This window comes from Hemicordylus capensis, chromosome 1, assembly GCF_027244095.1.
Source record: "Hemicordylus capensis ecotype Gifberg chromosome 1, rHemCap1.1.pri, whole genome shotgun sequence".
Lineage (NCBI taxonomy): Eukaryota > Metazoa > Chordata > Lepidosauria > Squamata > Cordylidae > Hemicordylus > Hemicordylus capensis.
Window position 1 is genome coordinate 200,054,639 of NC_069657.1, and position 22,141 is coordinate 200,076,779.

At 43.3% G+C, this 22,141-nt stretch overlaps 1 protein-coding gene across 11 annotated transcripts in view; it reads right to left on the minus strand.

The window, feature by feature from the left end:
- Positions 1 to 7,948: 7,948 nt before the first annotated feature.
- Positions 7,949 to 22,141, minus strand: part of LNPK (lunapark, ER junction formation factor) — a 60,246-nt gene continuing 46,053 nt past the window's right edge. For all 11 annotated transcript variants that reach the window (XM_053267239.1, XM_053267230.1, XM_053267292.1 and 8 more), the window contains 4 exons: positions 21,974 to 22,079; positions 21,251 to 21,321; positions 18,590 to 18,760; positions 7,949 to 8,907 (listed from right to left, as the gene is read on the minus strand). In XM_053267239.1, the coding sequence (XP_053123214.1) occupies positions 8,711 to 8,907; positions 18,590 to 18,760; positions 21,251 to 21,321; positions 21,974 to 22,079 (545 nt within the window). In that variant the 3' untranslated portion in view covers positions 7,949 to 8,710. The remainder of the gene's footprint in view (positions 8,908 to 18,589; positions 18,761 to 21,250; positions 21,322 to 21,973; positions 22,080 to 22,141) is intronic.

Sequence of the window (22,141 nt, forward strand, 5' to 3'; positions counted from 1 at the left end):
GGAATCCTGGCCCTGTCAGAATTCTACTCAGAAAAGCAAGAACACCCAGTTCCTCTGGGCCACAGAGATCCAGAAAAGACTTATGCATTATTAAACTACTAGTTAGAACGACAGCAACACAGGCTCCAAGCTATCATGTAGCACTGAGCCTTTAGTGTGCAATCACATCTAAGAGTTCTCAGAGAGCTTAGTCAAAAATAAACCACCATGGAACTAATAATCTTTTGCTTGATATAGGTCTTTACCACATCCTCAGCATTTCTTTTGCACTTCAGCTTCACATTCTCCCAAATTATGAAGGCCATCTTTCAAACGAAACATGATCCAAATAAAGGTAAGCCCTTTTAAGTATCATTGATTTTAATGGGAGAATTAAATGAGTGCAAGCATTCTTTCAAAAGCAAGCACATGCTTAACATTCTCCGATTCAAAGAAATGGAACTTGAAGTACTTAACTTTAGCTGGAGAGTACCTATCTCTTTTAAAGCAATAGCTAAACAATAATGGGGTGTTGGGTTTTTTTGTTTTTTTTACACAGTACTACCTTTTACGAGAACGACAGCACTGGGGAACATTTGCAATCAGTGGCAGATTAGCCTTTTTGCCACCTATAGGCAAAAAGGCTTTTCCTGCCCTTAAAAAAAAGTAGTTGCTGTGCGGTGGCAGCAGTTCTGCGGTGGGGGGGAGAGGAAAATCCCTCCCTTTACTTCAATTTTTTTTAAGCCACAGCAGCAGCGGCAGTGGGGGGGGGGCGACTGGGCCTGGGGAAATTTCCTCCTTTTGCCCCCTAAAAGATTGCCGCTGCCGGCAGTGGGATGGGGTGTGGTTGGCGATGGCTGGCTGCAGCAAGGGGGACAGGGAGGAGAGAGTGCCCCCGCCGCTGACTGCAGCAAGCTCAGCACCTTCCTCCTCCTCCCCACCTCCTCCCAAGTGAGTGGACTCGAGCTGAGGCTCTGCTATAGACTGCAGCCTATTTGCCAGCCAGCAGCCGCGATCTTTTAGAGGGCTAAAGGAGGAACTTCCCCCTCGCCCAGTTGCCCTCCCCACAGCAGTTACTGCCACTGCAGCCGGGGCTTTAAAAAAATTAAAGTAAAGGGGGGGGCTTTCCTCCCACCCCCTGCCACCGCCCCCAGAGACAGAGAGGCACGGCAAAATTTGAGGAGCCGCTCCTCACATTTTGCTGCCATAGGCAAATGCCTCCTCTGCACTAATCCGCCACTCTTTGCAATAGATGTCATATTCACTGATTACGTAAGATGAGCATCAATGTAATTTAGGAGAATTTACACTCCTCTCTTTCACTGCCCAGATAGGCAGTTGGCTTCCTTTCTCCCTAAAGTGCTTCTTTTCTCCCTAAAATGTCTATTTGGGTTGTAAACACAGGTACATGGAAACCTCCATGTAATAAATGAATGTCACACGGAGTATATCATGGAAGCTTTCTAATAAATATATAACACAGCTGCTTCTATCATGAACCAGACTAAGCAGCTATTCACAGGACTGGGTGTGGCGGGAGGCAGGGTTCAACCTACCTTGTCCCAGACAATCACTCTTGATCCCTTGCATGAGCAAGCCACGCGCCCACACAATCCACACTGCCTGGAGCAGCAGAGGCTGGGACTATTTTTCCTGGCCTCCACATATCCCACAAGGCACTGCACAACGAGCATGGCATTTGGGGAGATTCCCTCATCAGATGGGTGCTCTAGGTGCCCGTGTCTGTCTCCTCAGGCTCCGTGGAAACACATGAGCCTGGCAACTGGGTTAAGGGAGTGCTTGCTCCCTTAACCTTGGCTAAAAGCCAGGCTTCAGAGCAGGGTTAGGCTGAGCGGGAGCGCCAAGATCTGTGTGGATCCTGGCACTCCATACCAGCAGCCTAGCCCAGGCTAGGCTGTCCTAACCTGGGCTAGGCTACTTGTGAGAACAACCTCCAAGTGTGTTAACACGTAGAGTACACTGCAGTGTATTAATTCACCTATATTGACACACTACACACACAGTTAAAACAGCAAAGACATGGCTGGGGCCCCGATTGGGGAACAGATAACGAACTGCCCATGTGCAAGTTCCAAGTCAAGCTAAAGCAGAAAAACAAGATATCCAGCTTTCATGATATGATCTTGAGAATGTACCAAACATTTTCAAGGAGAACATCAGGAACCACTCTGAAGTTCTGAACCTCATTGATAGGGAACCAGAGGAACTGTGGAATTAAATCAAAGAAGTTGTTAAGGACAAATGTGAAAAGAGACTGCCAAAGACCAAGAAACAGAAGAAAGCAAAATGGATGTCTGAACAGACAGTGGAAATTGCCAAGAAGAGGAGAGAAGCCAAAGTCAAGCAAGATAAAGACCTCAGGAAGGAACTGAATAGGGAATTTCAGCAAGCTGTTAGAAGAGACAAGGAACAGTACTACAATGGCATCTGTAAAGACCTTGAGGATGGAAATAGACATGGAAAAACAAGACAAGTTTTCCAAAAGATCTCTGAACTCAGAAGCAGGTTCCAACCTCTAATTGGTATGTTAAGGGATGCCAAGGGACAGATAGTAACTGATCCAGAGAAGATCAAACAGAGATGGAAGGAGCATACTGAAAATCTGTACAGCAGGGACATCAACATCCAAGATACTCTAGAAGATATTCCCTACTTACAAGAACCCCTAGTGCGGAAAGATGATGTTAGATCAGCACTACGGTCATTACCAAGTCGGAAGGCTACAGAAACTGATGGAATAGCTACAGAAATATGGCAGGCAACAGAAGAACCACCAGTCAAGCCTCTAACCAAACTATGCCATCAAATTTGGAGAACACCACAGTGGCCAACAGATTAGAAGAGGTCAGTCTACATACCCATACAAAGAAAGGAGACTTAACAGATCGCACAATATCCTTAATTTCACATGCTAGCAAAATAATGCTCAGGATCATCCAATGCAGATTAGAGCCCTACATGGAAATGCCGGATGTTCAAGATGGTTTCAGAAAAGGCCTTATTTATTCAACTTATATGCTGAACATATACTGAGAAGCTGGATTGGAAGAAGATGAACGTGGTTTTAAAGTTGGAGGAAGAAACATCCATAACCTGTGCTATGCTGATGACACCACTCTGATAGCTGAGAATGTGGATGATCTGCAAGCTCTAGTAATGAAAGTCTAGGAGCACAGTGAAAAAATGGGACTACAACTAATGACAATAGGTACAGCAACCAGCCTCAGAATTGACATGAAGACATCCAAGTGGTGGATAGCTTCTGCTTTTTAGGATCAACCGTCAACAGTAAAGGATCTTTTGTATCGATTGTGCTGGATGCCTGTTGGGGGCCAAGATCCTCTGGGCCATGGCCCTGATGTCTGCTATCCTCACCCACTGGTCCATGGTGATATTTTGACATGCATTTGCAAATGGGAGGAGTCTGGAACCAGCCAATGTGTCAGGCCCTTTTACTGTAGGAAGGCTTGGACTTTGGGGTGGTCTTGATAGAAAGAGTGGATAACTTGTGAAAGGAACTGTAGGGTCGGTACCTGTTCCTTCGTTGTTCCTGGTGGCGGAAGGGCTGGAAAGTAGATCTTTGGTGTGGCTGTTGGGACCACTGGCATTGCTTATTAGACTTTTGTTGGAAGCACTGGATCCCCATAGACTTCGCAGTGGTTTTAAATTTGTGAATTTCTTCCAGTGTCCTTGCCAGAAAGGTTGTCCACATCGGAGGGTAGGTCTTCAATACGCAGTTTAACCTCAGGCCCAAGAGAGACAAAGCCAAGCATGTTGGTGTAATGCTATAGCCACAGCCATGGTTCGAGAACCACCGTCCACTTCATGGCACACTGAATGCAGTTGTTGTTTTGTAGTTTGCAGGCCCTCGGAGAGGAAAGTCTTAGCTGCCTCCTTCTGGTCTGCTTGAACTTTCTGAAGAAAAAGCTCTAGTTTTTCCAGAATGAAATTCGTATAACAGGCCATGCACCCCTGATAATTTGATATGCAAACCTGAAGGCTTGCTGTGGCATAAATGCACTTCCCAAAGGAATCTAGTTTCTTTCCATCTGGATCAGATGGGGCAGACCATAGCCTTTGCTTTGAACCATGCTGAGAAAACTACTATGATGGAGTTCAGCTTGGGGTGTAGAAATAAGTAAGGTGCATCAGCTTGGTGGACCCTATACAGGTTTTCCAGTTTCTTAGATGCTGGCTGGATCGACGCTGGTTTGGTCCAGGCTGCACTGGCCACTTCCGTGACAGTGGGAAGAAGTGGCAGAGGAATGGGGGCCATAGCAGAAGGCTTGATCAGGCCAAATACAGGGTCAACTGTCTCATGTTTCAAATGCTGCATTTCTAGACCCAGAGCTGATGCCATGCATTGAACCTGCTCAGTGTAGGGTCTATAGTCATCCAATGTGGATTGCCCTTATCCTTATCAAGAGGATAAGGGCAATCCCAGTCTGATCCCGGTGAACTTGGTGGCATGTCAGGGTCTTTGTTAGAGGATGAAGCAGTGTCTAATTCAGAGTCAGAATCAGAAATTATTTGGCCCGAAGGGACTTCAAGTTTGGCAATCTGAGAAGACTCAACTGGTTGTTGAGATGCTGCTTTGTTTCTGGTTGTCCTTTGAAACTTTAACTTTGGTCTTCTCCTGTTTAGCAGCAGTGGGACTTTTGGCTCCTCTGCTTGGAGAAGTGGACCTTGACTGGGTGCAGAACCAACGCCTCCTAGAGCTGTGCACAAATCTGTGGCCCCACTCCCTCTCTCCTGGGCTCCAGTAAGGGTGTCTTTGATGGCTAATAGGCATTCTAGGTACCATTAAAACATATTGAAAATGTGACCTCTGGTAGCCATAGTCAGGATATTCTGGGGAGTGCCTGTTGCATCAGTTGGGGATAGTACACTCTCTCCCTACTTCTGTTCCTGGAGAAATGCTCCCCTCAACACACCTGTCCCAGTCTTGGTACTGATAGAAGTAGTCCAAGTCGGTACCAGAAGAGACAGACTCGTGATCCCAGTTGGGGTTATCTCCCCTCTCAGAATCGAGCTCCTCCTCCTCCTCGCGATTTCTTCACCAGTGCAGTATGCTTATTTTTGTGGCACTTTTTCGCTTTTTCATCTGCATCATCCAAAGGCCCTAGCCTCTTGTTAGCTTTCAACACCAAGGTGGAAGGCTTCGGAGCTGGGGGCACCTGCTCATTCGGCGCTGGGCTTGATGGACTTGGCTTGGGTAAACACAGGGCTTTTTGAGCCTCTAGTAAAGTGGATTCCTGATCCCCTGAATACTCCATTCTACAGCTTGTGGAACTATTGGCAAGGCTGAAGAGAAGGAGGAGATTCAAGGGCTGTCATAGCAGTAAAAGCCCTCTCCCACAGCAAAGTGCACAGGCATGAGGCTCGGTTTCTCTGGGCTTGCCTCAAACGCCTGGCAAGTCCGGCACTGATCCATTGGGTGAGCCTAGGCAAGACACACAAGGCAGCTGTTGTGGCTGTCGAATGAGGGGATGAACTGACAGAAATAAAGATGCAAAAGTAATGAAGGCACAAATAACTAGAAGATAGAAAAGAAGAATAAAAACGGAAAAAACAAATGGGGCAAAAAGGAAGAGAAAGAACTGTTTATCTCTCTCTCTTTAAACAGCTCAGCTCACAGGAAAAAACTGCAGTAAGTAGGTTCTCTGATGTCACTTTCACAGCAGATAGAAAAAGACTGAGGGAGGTATGTCTGAGGGAATGCTTATGTCACTAGGGCAGGGGCTACCACCCAAATGCCTACCTGGAAGCAGTAAAGGGCTGAATTAGGGAGAATAAACTGAAGCTGAATCCAGATAAGACGGAGGTACTTATTGTGCAGGGTCAGAACTCTAGAAACGATTTTGATCTACCTGTTCTAGATGGGGTCACACTTCCCCAAAGGGAACAGGTTCGCAGTCTGGGAGTACTTCTGGATTCACACCTCTCCCTGGTTTCTCAGGTTGAGGTGGTGGCCAGGGGTGCTTTCTATCAGCTTTGGCTGATACGCCAGCTGTGCCCATTTCTCGAGATCAATGACCTCAAAACAGTGGTCCATCTGTTGGTAACCTCCAGACTTGACTTCTGTAATATGCTCTACGTGGGACTCCTTTTGTATGTAGTCCAGAAGCTTCAGTTGGTTCAGAATGCGGCAGCCAGGTCAGTCTCTGGGTCATCTCGGAGAGACCACGTAACTCCTTTACTGATGGAGCTACACTGGCTGCCAATAGGTTTCCAGACAAAATACAAAGTGCTAGTTATAACTTATAAAGCCCTAAATGGCTTAGGCCCTGGGTATCTAAGAGAGCGTCTTCTTCACTACAAGTCCCACCACCCATTGATGTCATCTGAGGAGGTCCGTCTCCAGTTACAGCCAACTCGTTTGGTGACTACACAGAGACGAGCCTTCTAGGTCGCTGCCCCGAGATTGTAGAATGCGCTCCCTGCTGAGATACGATCCTCCCCATCTCTGGCAATTTTTAAAAAACACCTGAAAACCCATGTTTTCGCCCAAGCTTTCTCAGCTTCCTAAGTTTGGGGGGAGATGGCTTATGCTGAGCAGAAGTCTCCAACAAATGATTTACATAATTCTAAACTGGTTAATTATAAATGAAGTCTGCAACATACACTAATATGTAAAAACACTAATATGCATGACATTATCTTGGCAGTGGCGAAAAGCAGACTGTACAGAGCAGTGCCTTTGCTAGTAGAGCAGACAGAACAGACTTTCTCCCCCACTCTGGTACAAATCCTACTGTGGTTCAGGAATTGTATACAGAGAGAAAAGATGGAAAGGTAAATGCTGCAAAGTGGGCTAAGCTACAGAATATATCTTGACAACAAGATACCCTTAATGATAGGGCCACAAGCAAGGGGATACATTTCTGATATAGTTGTTGGAATAGGAAGGCAAAACAGGCAAATTTCTACCTCAAGATTTTCCAGCGCCTCAAAGTATCGCAGGATAGCCGTGGTACACTAGTCCACAAGTAACACTAATAGGAAAGAGGGAGAAAGATAGCTAGAAATAAGGCTTCTACCAATGCGAAACCTATTAGTCCAGCAGAACTCAAGTTTAATTTGGGGGGCGGGGGCACAATTAAAGCATCTTTGTCAGTGACCAGTACTTTTTGCTTATACCATTGGTGCAGGGGAGAAAAGAAAAAAGCAAGTATGTCTGGATCACTACTTTGACCTGCAAACATCAATGGTTGGACAAATTCTACCAAGTCTTCAAAGCATTGGCTAGCTAAGGAATGTGTTTTCTAATAACCCAGTATGTGGAGGGTCAACCACATGACACCGATGATATGTGGTTCTCAACTTCAAGAAGCTCAAATGATTTACATGGCATTCCAGTCTCCCGTCTGACACTGACTAGCGTGATCTTTGCTTTACCAATATAACATCATCTTTTACACTGTTCTCTGAGTACGTCTTTACAATGAAGTCTGCTTATGTACTGGCCAAAATTTGGCCCTTGCAGAACAGGCTTTAGATCTCCAGGCTTGAAAATGTTTACTTAAGTGTCAAAGTAATAATCCACTATTCAAAACAGATGATTAAACCTAAGTTATCTGAAGATCGCAACACGTACATGAACATGGAAAGTACCTGAGGAGAGGAGCTGTAGCTCAGTGGTAAAGTATGTGCTTTGCATCTAAAAGGTCTCAGGTTCAAATCTTGGCATCTCCAGATAAGACTAGAGAAGACTCCTGTCTGCAATCTCAGACAGCTACTAGCAGTCAGTGCAAACAATTACCAAGCTAGATAGTCTAAATCATCTTAGTCAGTATAAGGCAGCTTCCTATGTATGTCTGCTGTTCTACCAGAAGTTTTCATGACCTTATTTACCTTCAGGAATGCTCACAGAATCAAAACTGTTTCAATGAAGTATAGTCCAAGCTTTAAAGCAATTACAGGAACATACAAAATAAGCACTTAATGCTACATTATATAGTCTTTTATTTTCCTTTAACAAAATACACAAAGTTCACTTATATTGTCATTATTGTACAGATATAAATAAATGTTCAGTATTCAAGTACAATCAAGTGCAGAGATTCCTACACTTCATGTAAACACAAGCTAGCCATCTGTTTCACATGTCTTTAGCCCATCTGCTATGCAATTAGCCCCAAAAGGAGATATTGTACTTCGGACTGCCCCTTTAACTGTATTCTCTCAAGGAAAATAAAAGCATTAGGAGTGACTAAGTGTTAACAGTAATGACACTTTCATACTGCTTATGATAAATGCCTAAGCACCTTTTCTCCTGTAAACATCTAGGTATTTAAAAGTTATTCATTTCAATAGCTAAATATTACCAAAAAAATCTGTTAATAACCCCAAAATTAAATTACATATCTTTTTAGTCATTTACATCTCTTTGTTCAATGACAAATCCTACTATATTTTAGATCACTCATATGGAAAATACTCCTTTAAGCATGTTGACTTTAAGTATGGAAAACAAAAAGTAAGGCTATCTGTGCTTGAGTTAAACTTTAGCTACCTTGCACATTCTGAAATGCTTTAACTCACAAAATAAACACATGCTTGTAACACAATACCTCATAGTATCATAGCTTTAATATACTGTGGAAGTGGCAGTCTTGAGCTCATAAGAGTGAAGACATAATCCGCTTTTGAAAGCAACCCTCCTGAAAAAGTAGCAATTTAAAGAAATACAGCTAACACAATTAGGCACTTATTCTGCTTCTGCCAGGGCTTCTTCTCTTTGGTCAGCTGGAACAGCAAACTCCTCATTTGCAATTGCAGTTTTGGTTTCACTTGATAGTTGCTCCTTTACCGTCTCTCCAGCTACTTTATCACTGTGTTCTTCAGTCAGTGTTTTCTCATTTTCTAGGTCTGGCTCAGTAGACGGGGTGGCTTCTTCTAAAGGTTCTGCAAGAGAAACAAAGTTTGGAAGAATTTATCAGATCAATTGATCACTGTCATGCTACAGTAAGCAAACTTTGAAACCTGAAGTCTTTTAAAGTATTGCCTCAGTGATCTACAACACTATCTCCTAATGAAACCAGTACTTATAACCTGCGTTGAATTTGTAAGCAAGATATGAATGGTAAGCTCTAGAGCAGCGTTTCTCAATGTTTTTGGAGTCATGGACCGGTACATTCTGCGTGCACAATTTCCCAGACCAGCAGTTAGAAAAGGGGTCGCTCCCCACCCCAACCCCAGGCCCCCCAAAACAATTTTGGGCCAGTAGGGGCCACCACCGGGAGCTCTCCAGAGCTCATTTTCCAGGCAGCCCCATTGCTGGATAATGTTCATTTGAGGAAGCTAAATGAATGTTATCCAGCAGCGCAGGCTGCCTGCCTAGAAATGAGCTCCGGAGAGTTCGTCCAGGCCCCGTGGATGCCAGGCCCCACCCCTCTACCTGTGACAGACCGGTAGTCTCATGGACCGGTACCCAACAGCTCACGGACTGGCACCAGTCCGCAGACTGGCAGTTGAGAAACACTGCTCTAGAGAAGAAGACTACATTAGGGTGGAGAATAAAGAGCAAGTTTCTCTTTGTGCTTGACACATACAGAAAAACTAATATTGGCCAGGTGCCAGCTGGCCTGGCATAAGCTCTGCTGCAGCTGCTCCTAGCTACGCTTGTGCCCTGCTCGTATGCTTTTCTCTACAATAGTTACTTTGAGATTCTTCCACCTGCCCAGAGACTTGAGAGTTTCTTCTCACTGGAACCTTGAATGGAGCCACCTTCCACCTCCTCAACTCTTTCCATACCTACCTCTAAACTGATCAGCAAACTTCTCCTCTAACTTCAGAACTCTCTAGGTTTGCTTCAGCTGGATGCAAACAGAATTCAGCCATGTTAATTTCAGTTCCTTGAAGCCAGAACAATAGCTGTAATTGGTGTTTTACTTGATGCACAGATACCGAGTGGACACTTTCATCTCAGCCCTGAACAAGTCTGCTTTCACTCTGTATGTTGCACAATCAGACAGGCATATTTGCATAATTTACAGAATAGGATAACAGAATTTGGACTACTGGTACAAATACTGACATTTCAAATGCAGAGTACGGGTTGCCCTCGTCACCCATTTCATATATCTGCAGATGGGTCAAAGTGACCTGTTTCTTTATGTACGGTGCAAAAATAGGCTAAAATTTGCTTATTTGTAGTTGTGGGGTGGCTGACCCAGTGTCACTTCCAGCCACCATTTTAGACACTGGAGCCATTTGGAGGATCGCTTTTAAATAAACAATATTTTTTGGCCAAAAATCCGACTGTTTTGGGGGACATTTCTGCAGCCCTGCAGAGCAAGGTACTGTGCAATGTGCAGTTCTATTATTTCTCCCCCCACCCTTCCCAGGCATTTTTAGGCATGCCCTGCCCAGAACCTAACCCCAATCCCCACAGAGTTAATGTTTGTTATTCATGGTTTCCGTATTTGCACTCCTGCAAATAACAAGGGCCACCTGTATATATACCTTCCTATGCATATTCTTTTAATCCTCTGCTGCTGAGACATAGTGCTGTGTCAATGGCAAGAATGCAGGTTTTTCACTACAGTGAAAAATGTAATGCAAGTTCTCAGATCTGTATGTACACAGTGACTCACATATAGCACAGTGAAACACAAGGAGCTCAGCACCACCTATGCTGCTATCCAAATCTAAACACTGGCCATGCTGTTGCAGAACAGGGTTGCTCCACTGAAACTTAAAATTGTGCAATCACGGTTGTGTAACATGGCTTCCATTGGAAAGCATTTTCTTCTTTCATATTTTTGACCCATGGAGTTTCAGGAAGAACAGCAGCAACAATGCCGGTGGGGGGTGGGGGAGAGGAAAAAAACACTCCAAACCAGTTTGTTGGTCTGATTTTTTGAAGATGCTCAGTTCTTTCATTAGTGAAAGGAGTTTGTATGCGGGGTGGTGGGGGATGTCGTACTATATTTGCTCCAAAAGGTCCATGATTTAGGAAGCTTTAGATCGATATGAATTATGCCAACATTCTAGTGAGAATTATAATCAAAAGCCAATGTCTATACTCTTGCTGGTGTCGGAGGTCACTCACTGTGGGTTATCCTGCCCACTTGCTCCAGAAGGCACGAAATAAGTCACTGAAAAAGACCCTAACAAGCCCACAAGGGACGGTCCTTTCCAGTCTTGTTCCCTGCCTTCGCTCCAGTTGGTCAGATAGCTCTTAACTCTCTGTCTTTTGGTACCTCTTAGGCCTTTGGCTTAGCTTTGTGCACTCTTTCCTTGATGTTGTCTTTCTCTAATTTCTTCATCTCCACTCCGCTGTTTTGTGTTACTGTTTTTAAAAAATGATTTATTTATTTTTGTTAGTTTCACTTTCGTTCTCCCCGTCCTTGATCTTCATTCTCCCTAATGGATTTCTCCCTCTCTCTGACAATGGCAGGGGAGCAAAAGATTCAGGCTCAGCACGCTAACACTCAACTGTTCCTGCCACTTTTATGGGAGGCCTCCTCAATAGGGGATACTGTGGGGAGTTCCACTGGCACCTCTGGGTCCCAGCTTCTGTTGTCGGCCACCAGGCAGCTGGAAGGGAAGCCTGGTTCACCAAGAACGGGGGGAAAGGCACACAGATCCCTTGCTGGCTGATGCAAGAAGCAGAGCCGCTCTTTGCCAAGAGAGAAGACGTGCACTTGTTGCTGTGCTCTCATTCCCCAACAGCTGACAAGCGGCCAGATGCCATTGCTCCCTTCTTCCTCAGCACCCCCGGTCCTCTCTCTGTTGGGGTGGCGCCTGTCTCCAGGCCAGCATGCTGCCTTGGCTTCACCAGTGCAGCAGACCCCCCTCCAGGAAGAACTACGTGTGCTGCTCCTGGCATCATGCTTGGAGCAGAGGGGTGAAACTCTTGAGGAGATGGAGGATGCCGCCATTAGCGGCAACGTGCAGGCCAGTGAAAGGGAGGTGGCCCAGAGAAAGGAGACTGCCATGGAACTGATGAGCGCTACCCTGCCCGGGGCGGGAGAGGGTGCTTAGCTGCAATACGTAGCTGGATCAATAGGTGGTTTTGCCCCTGGGAACTCTGGAAAAGCTAGGGGGTCTAAAAAAATTTTAACTGGCAGGAATGGGTGACAATAACGATTTAAAAAAGGCTTTTGAGGCAAGTCGGGAGGCTCCTCTTGTTCTTCCTCCACCTTGGAGGTTGCACCAAATAAAAATAACAAATTTAAGGGGAAGAAGACCAGTTCTAAGGCTACTAAAGCTAGGCATCCATCTGAGTCTTCGGGGGAGGGGTCTTCTGATCCTCACCATCCATTGAGACCCATTAGCCCAGGCTTAAGCCCAGATTCCTCTCAGGCATCATCATCGGAGGAAAGGGAATAGCCCAGTGAGCCTGCTGGCATGTCTACTCAGAGACTCATGCTCCCAGAGGAAACATTATCTGTTCTTACACACAGGCTGCCAAGGCCTTGGGGTTACAGAATGCCCCTACCGGGGCTGCAAAAGCACTATCTAAAGGGTCATTAGTCCTCCCTTCCCCGGCCACGTTCATGACTAGGGCTAATATGCCAGAGAGATTTAGCAATGTGATTAAACAAGAATGGGAGAAACCATCAGTGTCTAAGCAGATCTATACAATGGCTACTAAGTTGTATAATTTTCAGGAGAGTGTTATGGACTTTTTACATGTCCTTCCCACCAGTGTTCCAATAGTGGCCCTCCTAAACGGAGCGGTGGTCCCTAGGGATGGGGATTCTATTCTCAAGATGGCTACTGTTAAGAAAGCTGAGGCGGCAGTGCAAAAGGCACATGAGTCCTCAGCTATGGCCATCAGAGCAGACTCAGCCGCATCTATCATGTCCAGGGCATCTGTCTTGTGGCTTGATGAATTAGTAAGCAATCCCCCTTCAAACCCCAGAAGGCTTAGGCAAAAGCTTTTGCATCTTCAGAGGGCAGCAGCTTTCACGTCAGATGCCACACTAGACAGTATATGGTATTCATCTAAGGCTATCATGTCTAACGTCACCGCTTGATGCAATATTTGGCTGCGCCACCAGCGGGTAGATAATAGGAGGAAGCAGATGGACTGCTCCTTTGTCTCTTGAGCTTTTTAAGTCCCTTACGGAATTTGTAGCACTCCCTGGTGGATTGCTAGATAGCCTCCTTAACGCAAACCTGACAATCAGTGGGGTGAGTGATGCCCCTCGGAATTGCCCAGATGAATTGGCCCTGATGGTTGCGGGGGTAGAGGGGGAGAAATTAGGAGCATTAGAATCAGTCCCCACACCTCCCAGAGGAAGGAGAGGTCTCATCAGCACCTTGGGCTTTGTTTCTCCCTTGGACTCACTCCCATGGCGGTCATCTTCATTGCCAGCACTGACAGATTCATGGTCAGCAATGTGGGAACCTCTAGCCTCATCAGGGGGTTGCCGCCATCCAGGTCTCCTGCCTTGTGGTCGACTTGCATGGCCTGTTGCAGGTGGAGCTGCTGTGCCAAGACTGGAGCGCTGAGAAGGGCTGGGGTGCTGCCCGATTGGAGAAAGGATCGGAAGGGGCAGGGAGCATGCCTCAAGAACAGCCAAGTGCTTGCCTGCACTGTTCCCCTCACTCCCTTCCACCGTTGAAGGCCTCTGCCCATGGTGCAAATGGGTACGCGCTTTCTCTTTCGTTTTTCCCTGCCCTCTGGCAAGCCTGATAGCTGGAGTCACGCCCAGAGTCTCTGCCCTGTGCCATGGGAGTCAATGGAAAGGAGAGCAGTTGTGGCCCAATGGTGTCAGCAGAGCTCCCTCGTGCCTCTCCCGAGACCAACAGCCTCTGTTGCATATAGCAATAGCAATAGCACTTACATTTATATACCGCTCTATAGCTGGAAGCTCTCTAAGCGGTTTACAATGATTTAGCATATTGCCCCCCAACATTCTGGGTACTCATTTTACCGACCTCGGAAGGATGGAAGGCTGAGTCAACCTTGAGCCCCTTGGTCAGGATCGAACTTGTAACCTTCTGGTTACAGGGCGGCAGTTTTACCACTGCGCCACCAGGGGCTATCCCGCAGTTTAGGCGGGAAGAGTTGTTGCCAGGCGTGCTTCACTTGGAAGGCTGGCATACTCACCTTCTGTTGGTCAGCTGACATTGGGCCAGGGGGGAGAGAAGAGAAGAAAAAGGAAGGCAAAAGCTGGATGAGCAGAGAGCGGAGGAAAGCAGGACAGAAAAGAGCAAAAGAACAGAAGAAGAAGATCTTTTTTTAAGTGAAGAGAAAATAAATAAGTAAATAGATAAATAAATAATTTGATTTCTATACCGCCCTTCCAAAAATGGCTCAGGGCGGTTTACACAGAGAAATAACAAACAAATAAGATGGATCCCTGTCCCCAAAGGGCTCACAATCTAAAAGAAACATAAGACAGACACCAACAACAGTCACTGGAGGTACTGTGCTGGGGGCAGATAGGGCCAGTTACTCTCCCACTGCTAAATAAAGAGAATCACCATGGCAAAAGGTGCCTCTTTGCCCAGTTAGCAGGGGTTAACTGGGCAAGTAGAAAGGCACAAGGAAGCAGAGGAATGGCAAAAAGGGAGAGAGTACAAGGTGAGCAGAAAAGCGGGTAGACCAAAGAACAGAGCTGTGGACAAGTTGTGGCCTCTGGAGCAGATGTAGAAAGAAGAACTGCAAGGAACGGCCCTTAAGGGTCCTATTTAAGGTTGCTTCAATTTTCTTGATCTTGCCTCCTGGAGCATGTGGGTGGGGATAACTCGATTTGGGTGACCTCCTACACCAGCAGAGAAGGTTACTTTCCAATGACTTTGAGACCTTAAATTTGGTCTCATGCACTCCCATCACTGGAAAATCTGAAAAGTGGCATATTCACATTTGTCCCCCGAAACAAGGTACCTCCAGCTACATCCAAGTGGTATATACTTAATATGTCACACAAGTATATAAAGGCAAGACAGTTAAAGAATATTTTCATTTGTCAGGGTACTCATTCTAACTAATGGAAAGAATATTTGCCAAGCTACTTTTGATCTGTAACTACCACAATGCTCATCATTTTGACAGACAGGACATGCATGAAAGATGGGTATCTATTTTGCAAGAGACACTTTCAAGATAGAGACTCTTCAGGATCTCCATTTGTGGGAGCTGGGCCACAAAGCAATCAGGTAGTGAGCAGACTTTGCACCTGCCGCAATGATCTCCTCTAGTGCCATGCTGTGAAAAGCAACCATTTATTGCTTTTAAAGTTAAGAGCTGCTCCAAGGGACACTTTTTGGGTGAACACTAACCCCCCACAGCTTTAGTAACTCAAACTACTAAGAATCAACACCTCTATTTGCATCTATTTCTAACTGATTATCTCCCTCACTAAATACTGCCTCTTGGGAAGCTGACTTGTCTGGAACCCAAGTAGTCTATCAAGCTGATTTAGAAGTGAGATTAAAAGATGGCCAACTTCTTCAGCCTTAGGGCCAAACCATCCTTGGTCAAGTTGCTCACCTTCTACCATGATGTCACCACTTTACCACCACACATGGACACTTGCTGGGGAGGATTCAGCATTGAGGCTCAATAAAGTTCTTAGGGATAATGGGGAAGACTCTACGGCACCCTAAAATGTAGTGCTCAGAGAGGCACTAGCAAGCTGTGGAGGGCAGTGGTGCTGCATTTTGACTGGCCAGTGCTGTGTTTAGGCTTTCCTCCCAGCTTACTGGTACCTCCTTTGTGTGGTGGTGGGGACTGCACAAACTCAGAGGGGCAAATGCAACCCATGAGCCGGTGACAATCACTGATCACAATAGCACCTTTTAGCATCCAAAGTGATGCTCTTTGTATTATTTGCCCCACAACCACCGTCTGAAGTAAATGACTATCACTCCTCGCTTATCAAGCTGGAGAAGTAAAACAGAAACAGTACACCACTAGTAGTACACTAGTATACCACTGCCCTGTTTTAGAAACAAGTTCAAGCACAAACTCAACTGAAACTTGGATGTCCTTTTATTTGTGAGTATTCCTTCTTCCATATTCCATGCTGATGTAATCTAGTATGAACAGATAATATTTTTAAAAATCCTATTTCTTCTAAAGTCATATTCTAGAGGTATCAAGGCTACTGAGAAAGATGGTCATCTGACCAGTTTCAACTACAGTTAATACGGGTCATGAAAATTCAATTGCTTTTGTGCATGGAAAGTATCATGTAAGATGTAGCTAATTGGGAGGGGAGGGAAATCTGAGGAAGCTAGAAACCTCCATTATGTATAGTCCAGATCCCTACTCTGAATTTATTTCAGAATAGTGACAACCGTCATAAGCCTAGAGAACTCAATAGTTAAAGTTCAGTTGCAAAAGTTACATCATATACAATTACTACTACATATAAATAGTAGTAGTAGTAGCAGCAGCAGCAGCTTATACAATTATACATATGTAAACTTCTCATTTTCTCCTCCATAGGCCCCATATTAATACGTGCAAGATTCCAATTATTTGGGCTGTGATTTAAAATAATGAACACAAAATTGTATTTCAGTCATCTTGTAGAAGAGACTGTACTGTCCCCTCTTAGGAACAGATTAATTCACCCACTTGAATCTGGTACAGAAGTGTACTATATGAATAATTCAAAAGCACTACTAATTTCTAGAGGTCCCAATGATAACTATTAAGGTTGCCAGTTGATCAAGTTTTTAAAATCCCAACCCATAACCACATGGTGTTGTTTTTTTTTTTAAATCCCTCTGAAACTGGTCTTGATAAATTGAGTTTAGTTTCGGAACATAAAAGTGCCTGTCAGCTTACAAACTTGCAGATTTCAGTGCCCACTCACTTTCATAATATCATGCAAAAAGAAGGTCCTTGGATTTTATCAAGATGTGTACCACAGGAAACTGCCAGTGCCCACACTAGCTAGGAGACACACAACTTGCAAGCAATAGGAAGACAGTAGTATATACCAGCAGACAGAGTTCAGAGAGAACTGAGAAAGATGCTATAGAACTGGAGCTAATATTATTAACTGGAATCCTGCTTATATGAAGCAGTACTAATGAATTCTGAAACCGTGCTGAACTAGAACCATCGTCTAGAGATTTATCAGACGGCAAATATAATAAAATAAATAGATTAATAACGAGCTATTATACTAGCGTTTTGTACTAGAAAAGGTCTACTACACTTTTAGTGCAATCAAGATTAAGACAAGTTAAAAGCTTTCTTTTTAGGAAAGACTTTAGAGAAGAGGGCTAGTTGTGTATGCTGTGGGTTACGTATGGGTTACCTATTTGTTGTTAATACCACTGATACAACTAAAAAATATTTTTAATTTGGGTTTATTGTTCTTTGACCTTTTTTTATTGTTAATCTCCTCAGAAGCCTGCTGCTAGGTAGAAGACAGCATATTAAAAATCTAAAATAAAAATTGCACTTTTAGATCACATAGAAAAGGATAATTGATATATATATTGATGCATCAACATTGTAAAGCTAACTTTTTTTTTGCTAGAATGTACTACTTCCTGTACTCAATTACATTTCTTCATCAATACACTGCCTAGAGATGTACATATCAGACAGGATAAAAATATGATAAATAAATATTAGTAATCTGAAGTTCACCTTAAATTCTTCAACTGTCTCATATTTCAGATCTTCTCTGAAAGCACATCTCTACCTAAAGCCCTACATAGAACTTCTCTTTTTATATCACTACATGCTCTTAAATAAAGAATTACAACTATATTCTACATTATATGCTTAAAATGCTGTGTTTTCTCGTTGGCTGAACACAAGACACTTACTATATTCTCAGCCCATAAAACATCTCAAAAGGAACTTTGTTAAATTAAAGTTGACAATCTGTCTTTGAACTCCCCATTTTTAAACAAGTTAGTTTTACTAGATTTTCCTGCCCTGGGGAAAACAGCAGAACTACCTTAACGAACAAAGGCAGGGACTTCCACCCACCTCAACTCAATGACCTGATGCAAACAATGAAATTTAACCACATGGGAACCAAAGGCTGGGCTTTGTGAAAAGTCAAAAATTAAAGGGAAAGATAATCTTGCTAGTTAGGACAGGAAGGCTTAATTCTAACAAAACCAAAGAATAGGAGTTTGGATAGTCTGGCAGTTAAACCTCAGGCTAAAACACAAAGTTCCATAGTTGCAAGCTTTGAAGAACAAACAGGGCAACATATTTTGACGCATATTATTGTTCTTAGAACATCAAGATGAAAAAAAGAATCCCTCCATATATGAGGCACATTGGCTACCCCTGCTAACTTGGCAAAGAGGCACCTTTTAATGTGGTGATTCTCTTTATTTAGCAGGGTGAGAGTAACTGGCCCTATCCAGCCCTAGCACAGTACCTCCAGTGACTGTTGCTGGTGTCTGTCTTATGTTTCTTTTTAGATTGTGAGCCCTTCGGGGACAGGGTTCCATCTTATTTGTTTGTTTTATCTTTGTGTAAACCACCCTGAGCCATTTTTGGAAGGGCGGTATAGAAATCAAATGAATGAATGAATGGGCAAGCTTTAATAATTAAAACGGCAAGGAAAAAGCAAATCCTTTATGTCACTTTATCAAACTGCCAAAGTTCCCTTTATGGTCATGGTATAAGATTTATACATACCTTCAACTATTTCAGTCTCTTGCAGCTTTTCCTCACTCGACTGCAAAGGTTCAGTCATACTCTGCAACTCTGCAGGTTGCATTTTTTCAGCATTGAAATCGGGAAGTCGTGGAGCTTGTGGTCTTGTTTTTCGTGCAGGGTTCAGGAAAAAGCAGTAGGCACATCTAAATGCTTCACAAAGGGTTTTAACAAACAAATCCAGGAAATCACTAAGTGCATGTCAACACTGAGCCTTAATGTAAAATATGTCTATAGACGCAATATTTTGAGTATTTTGGTATTATAGAGATCTTTTTCAGTACTTGAAAAGCAAGAAAGGGCAACCAACTCAAAGCTTTATTCTGTTTTAAAAGAAGCAAGTATTGAACTCTCACCTTCTTAGCTATTTACAATTCTATATAATATTGTTGGAACCCTCAAATGGCAAAAAGGAAGAGCTTCCCCCACCCCTAAAACAGCAAAGTTTCCACTCAGGTTCCTGCTGCATATTTACAAAAAAGAATGTTTTGTTCTGCTGCTCAAAGCTTTTTTAAATTATTATTTTCTTTCCCATTAATAGATACATAATGCGTGAAAAGGTCAGGAAGATAATTAAATCTTAAGGCAGTATTTTCCAAACTTGGGACTTGCTGCCCACCTCTGAACTTACAGTGCCATCCAGGTCTCCTCCCTCCTTCCCCTCCCCGTGTTAGGGATCTGGTTAGCATATGAGCACAGCTATGTGCACATAATCCACTTCTGTGAGGAATGAAGTATACATAGGAGCAAATAAATCTTAATGGTTCGTTATCAGACAACTCCCCACTTCTCTTCCCCCTGCAGCTTAGTCCAGTTCCAGGACCAAGCTACTGCAAGCTAGAGTCTAACCAGTCTTTATTCTGTTGCCTCTTGTGTGCTGCAAATCTGGACGTTCTGCGGCCTCTCTCCTCACTACCTGGCAATCAAATGGAAACATAGTATTGGGTGTGTTATGTGAGAATAGGGGTTGCTACTTGGCTGTACATTTCATGGCTCCTTCTGGCAACAACAAATATCAGCTGCTCCCTGCAGGTCTCCTCTGCTGGTTGTCCCTTACTTACCTGAACCCACAAACTTCTGTAGATTGCTCTGCCAAGATTCCAAGTTGGGGGGGAGGGATGGCAGAGATGCTTCACGCTCCCAACAAAATGCTCCCGAGTTTGAGAGTTTGAGAAGCTAGGTCTTAAGAGTTATACGCTACTTTGCAGGATACATGTACTGATCAATCTTTTGCTATCTTTGGCTATTGTTAGGCTGTGCGGAAATAGTAGATGATGTGAACTCATTAACTTGTATCCATTCAAAAATGGATTAAGAATATTGGGATGTAATTCTGGCAATTTACAGCATCTCTTTTCTCTTAAAAAGGCTCAGCTGACAACTGATCAGATCTCTTTAAGAACTACATATGAAGTTTGAAATGATATATGAAAGAAAGCATGTCCAGAAAAATGTCTCTCTTCCTGAACAGCCCTACTCACTGGCCAAAATCCATAAGATCATCACTTGTGCAAAGACAGCATATGCACTCATAGTTTTGTCTTGCAGGCAGTTTAGCACCACAGGCAGGGGGCCAGACAGACTATCTATATTTGAATATGCAAATTCAGGAGCCATAGCCATTGACTTTACTAAATATTCAACATTTATTTCAAAGGCTAGCTTCATGGATTTCCATAAGTCTTGCATATCTGCTAAGAAGAAAAGTTTGGCAACACCACAATATATACCTCTGAAAAAAATTCAACACTCGCTCCTAAAAGATCCAAGTGTTGCAATTTAAGGGCAAATGACAGTCTATCAACTCTAGACTATCTTGCCAAAGTAAACCTCCTATTTTTATACACAACATGGCTATTGGCAAATAACTGATCTATGTAAATGTAGTCTTTTCTGTTACCATATATGTACAGTCCAAGAACTGAAGATATATTTCAGCAGAAGTATTAATGTCTTATAATACAGTTACACATTAAATGCATTGATTACTGTGCTGAATATTTTTTCAGAGTCAAGAGCAAAATGGAGGACACACCCATGCAGAACAGAAAAGAGCAAGTGTCTGGGATAATTTCTTTCACATTACTTGCAAATTGACTTTTGTTTGCTGGGAGGATGCAGAACAAACATCTGTGTTCAATGAAGAGCTATGCCTGTCTTAAGTTATTGACAGCAATAAAACTACAGAATAGCCCCCGGAATTTGTTCCCACTCCTCCTCTGATGTTTCCCAGAGATTTTGCAGTTAAGGCAAATTTTGTTAAAGTTCTGGAAAAAGGAAGGTCTTTGAATTAGGGAGGACCTAGATATAAAATCCTTTAGGGTGCTTGCTATTCATAGCCAACAGCAGTCCTAAAGCAGACATAGAAAGCAGCTTATTTCTATGGCCCAGTTTGACATTAGAGAGCTTTAAAAAAAAAAAAAAACTTTAGAATTCATTTTAAATATACAAATGAGTATTTGAATTATGGAAATAAAGCCACAGCCCAACACAGTTAATTGCGCTAAGACCTGTTGATGTTAATAGGCTTAAACTTCGCTTGGTTTGGATTGAGAACAAGCACATTCTACTTTGAAGATGCCTGAATGCATATTTGGGAGAAAGTTCTTATTCAAGCAGCAGAGTATATGCATGTGTTCTTACCAATGTATTCAAACTCCTCCTTCAAGGCCATTCCATTATGCGAGAAACACTGTTGGCATATAAGTGCATATCTAAAGGAAAAGAGATCAGAAGTTACCAAGACTGGTTTAGCCATTTAAATTGAGCTACTAATTTAGTCATGTTACTGGACCACTGAAGCAAACTTACACATCAGCAAAAGGGCATTAAAACTTAGAATTAAAGTGAAATGGTTTTTAAAAGATCACATTATTGCAAGTTTCAAGTCACAAAATGAGTGCTTTCAATGGTATTGTGGCTGAACCACTACAGAGCCAAAGACTTTGGCAATTTGTGTTTTAAACTCCACCATTTTGAACTGCTGTATTCAAGTTATCAAACTAGCTAAACTTGGTTTGGTTAAATTAAAAGGGCAATTAATGGATGTTAGAAAGTCAGAAGGTTTGACAATGTCATTATCAAATAACTGCTCGAATAAACCACTGATTTATAGATCTGGCTTCAATAGCAACTGTTGGTTTTCTAAAAGGTACCAACAAAAACAAAACAATTTAACTTTGTAATTAAGAGTCTCATAAGGATGATTGCCACAAAGTTTATATAAGTTATTAGAAAGATATACTAAAGGCCACTACTTGCTCCAGTTACCCAAGTGGCATGAGAAAAAGTTGAGAACATAAACCTGAGAAATGACCCTGGGGTTCTACTATTTGACTTCAGACTTCATAATAAGTGACATCTTACCTGTTCTGTGGACCATCTCCAACTAAATATTCAACAATTCTATCCAATGCTCCCCTTTCACGAGGAAGAATCGGTCTTGCCAATGGAGGGCCTGGAGGATGAAGACCTGGAAAACAAAGATTGTTTTCTGATGGATTTGCTTCTAGTTTATATGAAGGCTCTCCTGGA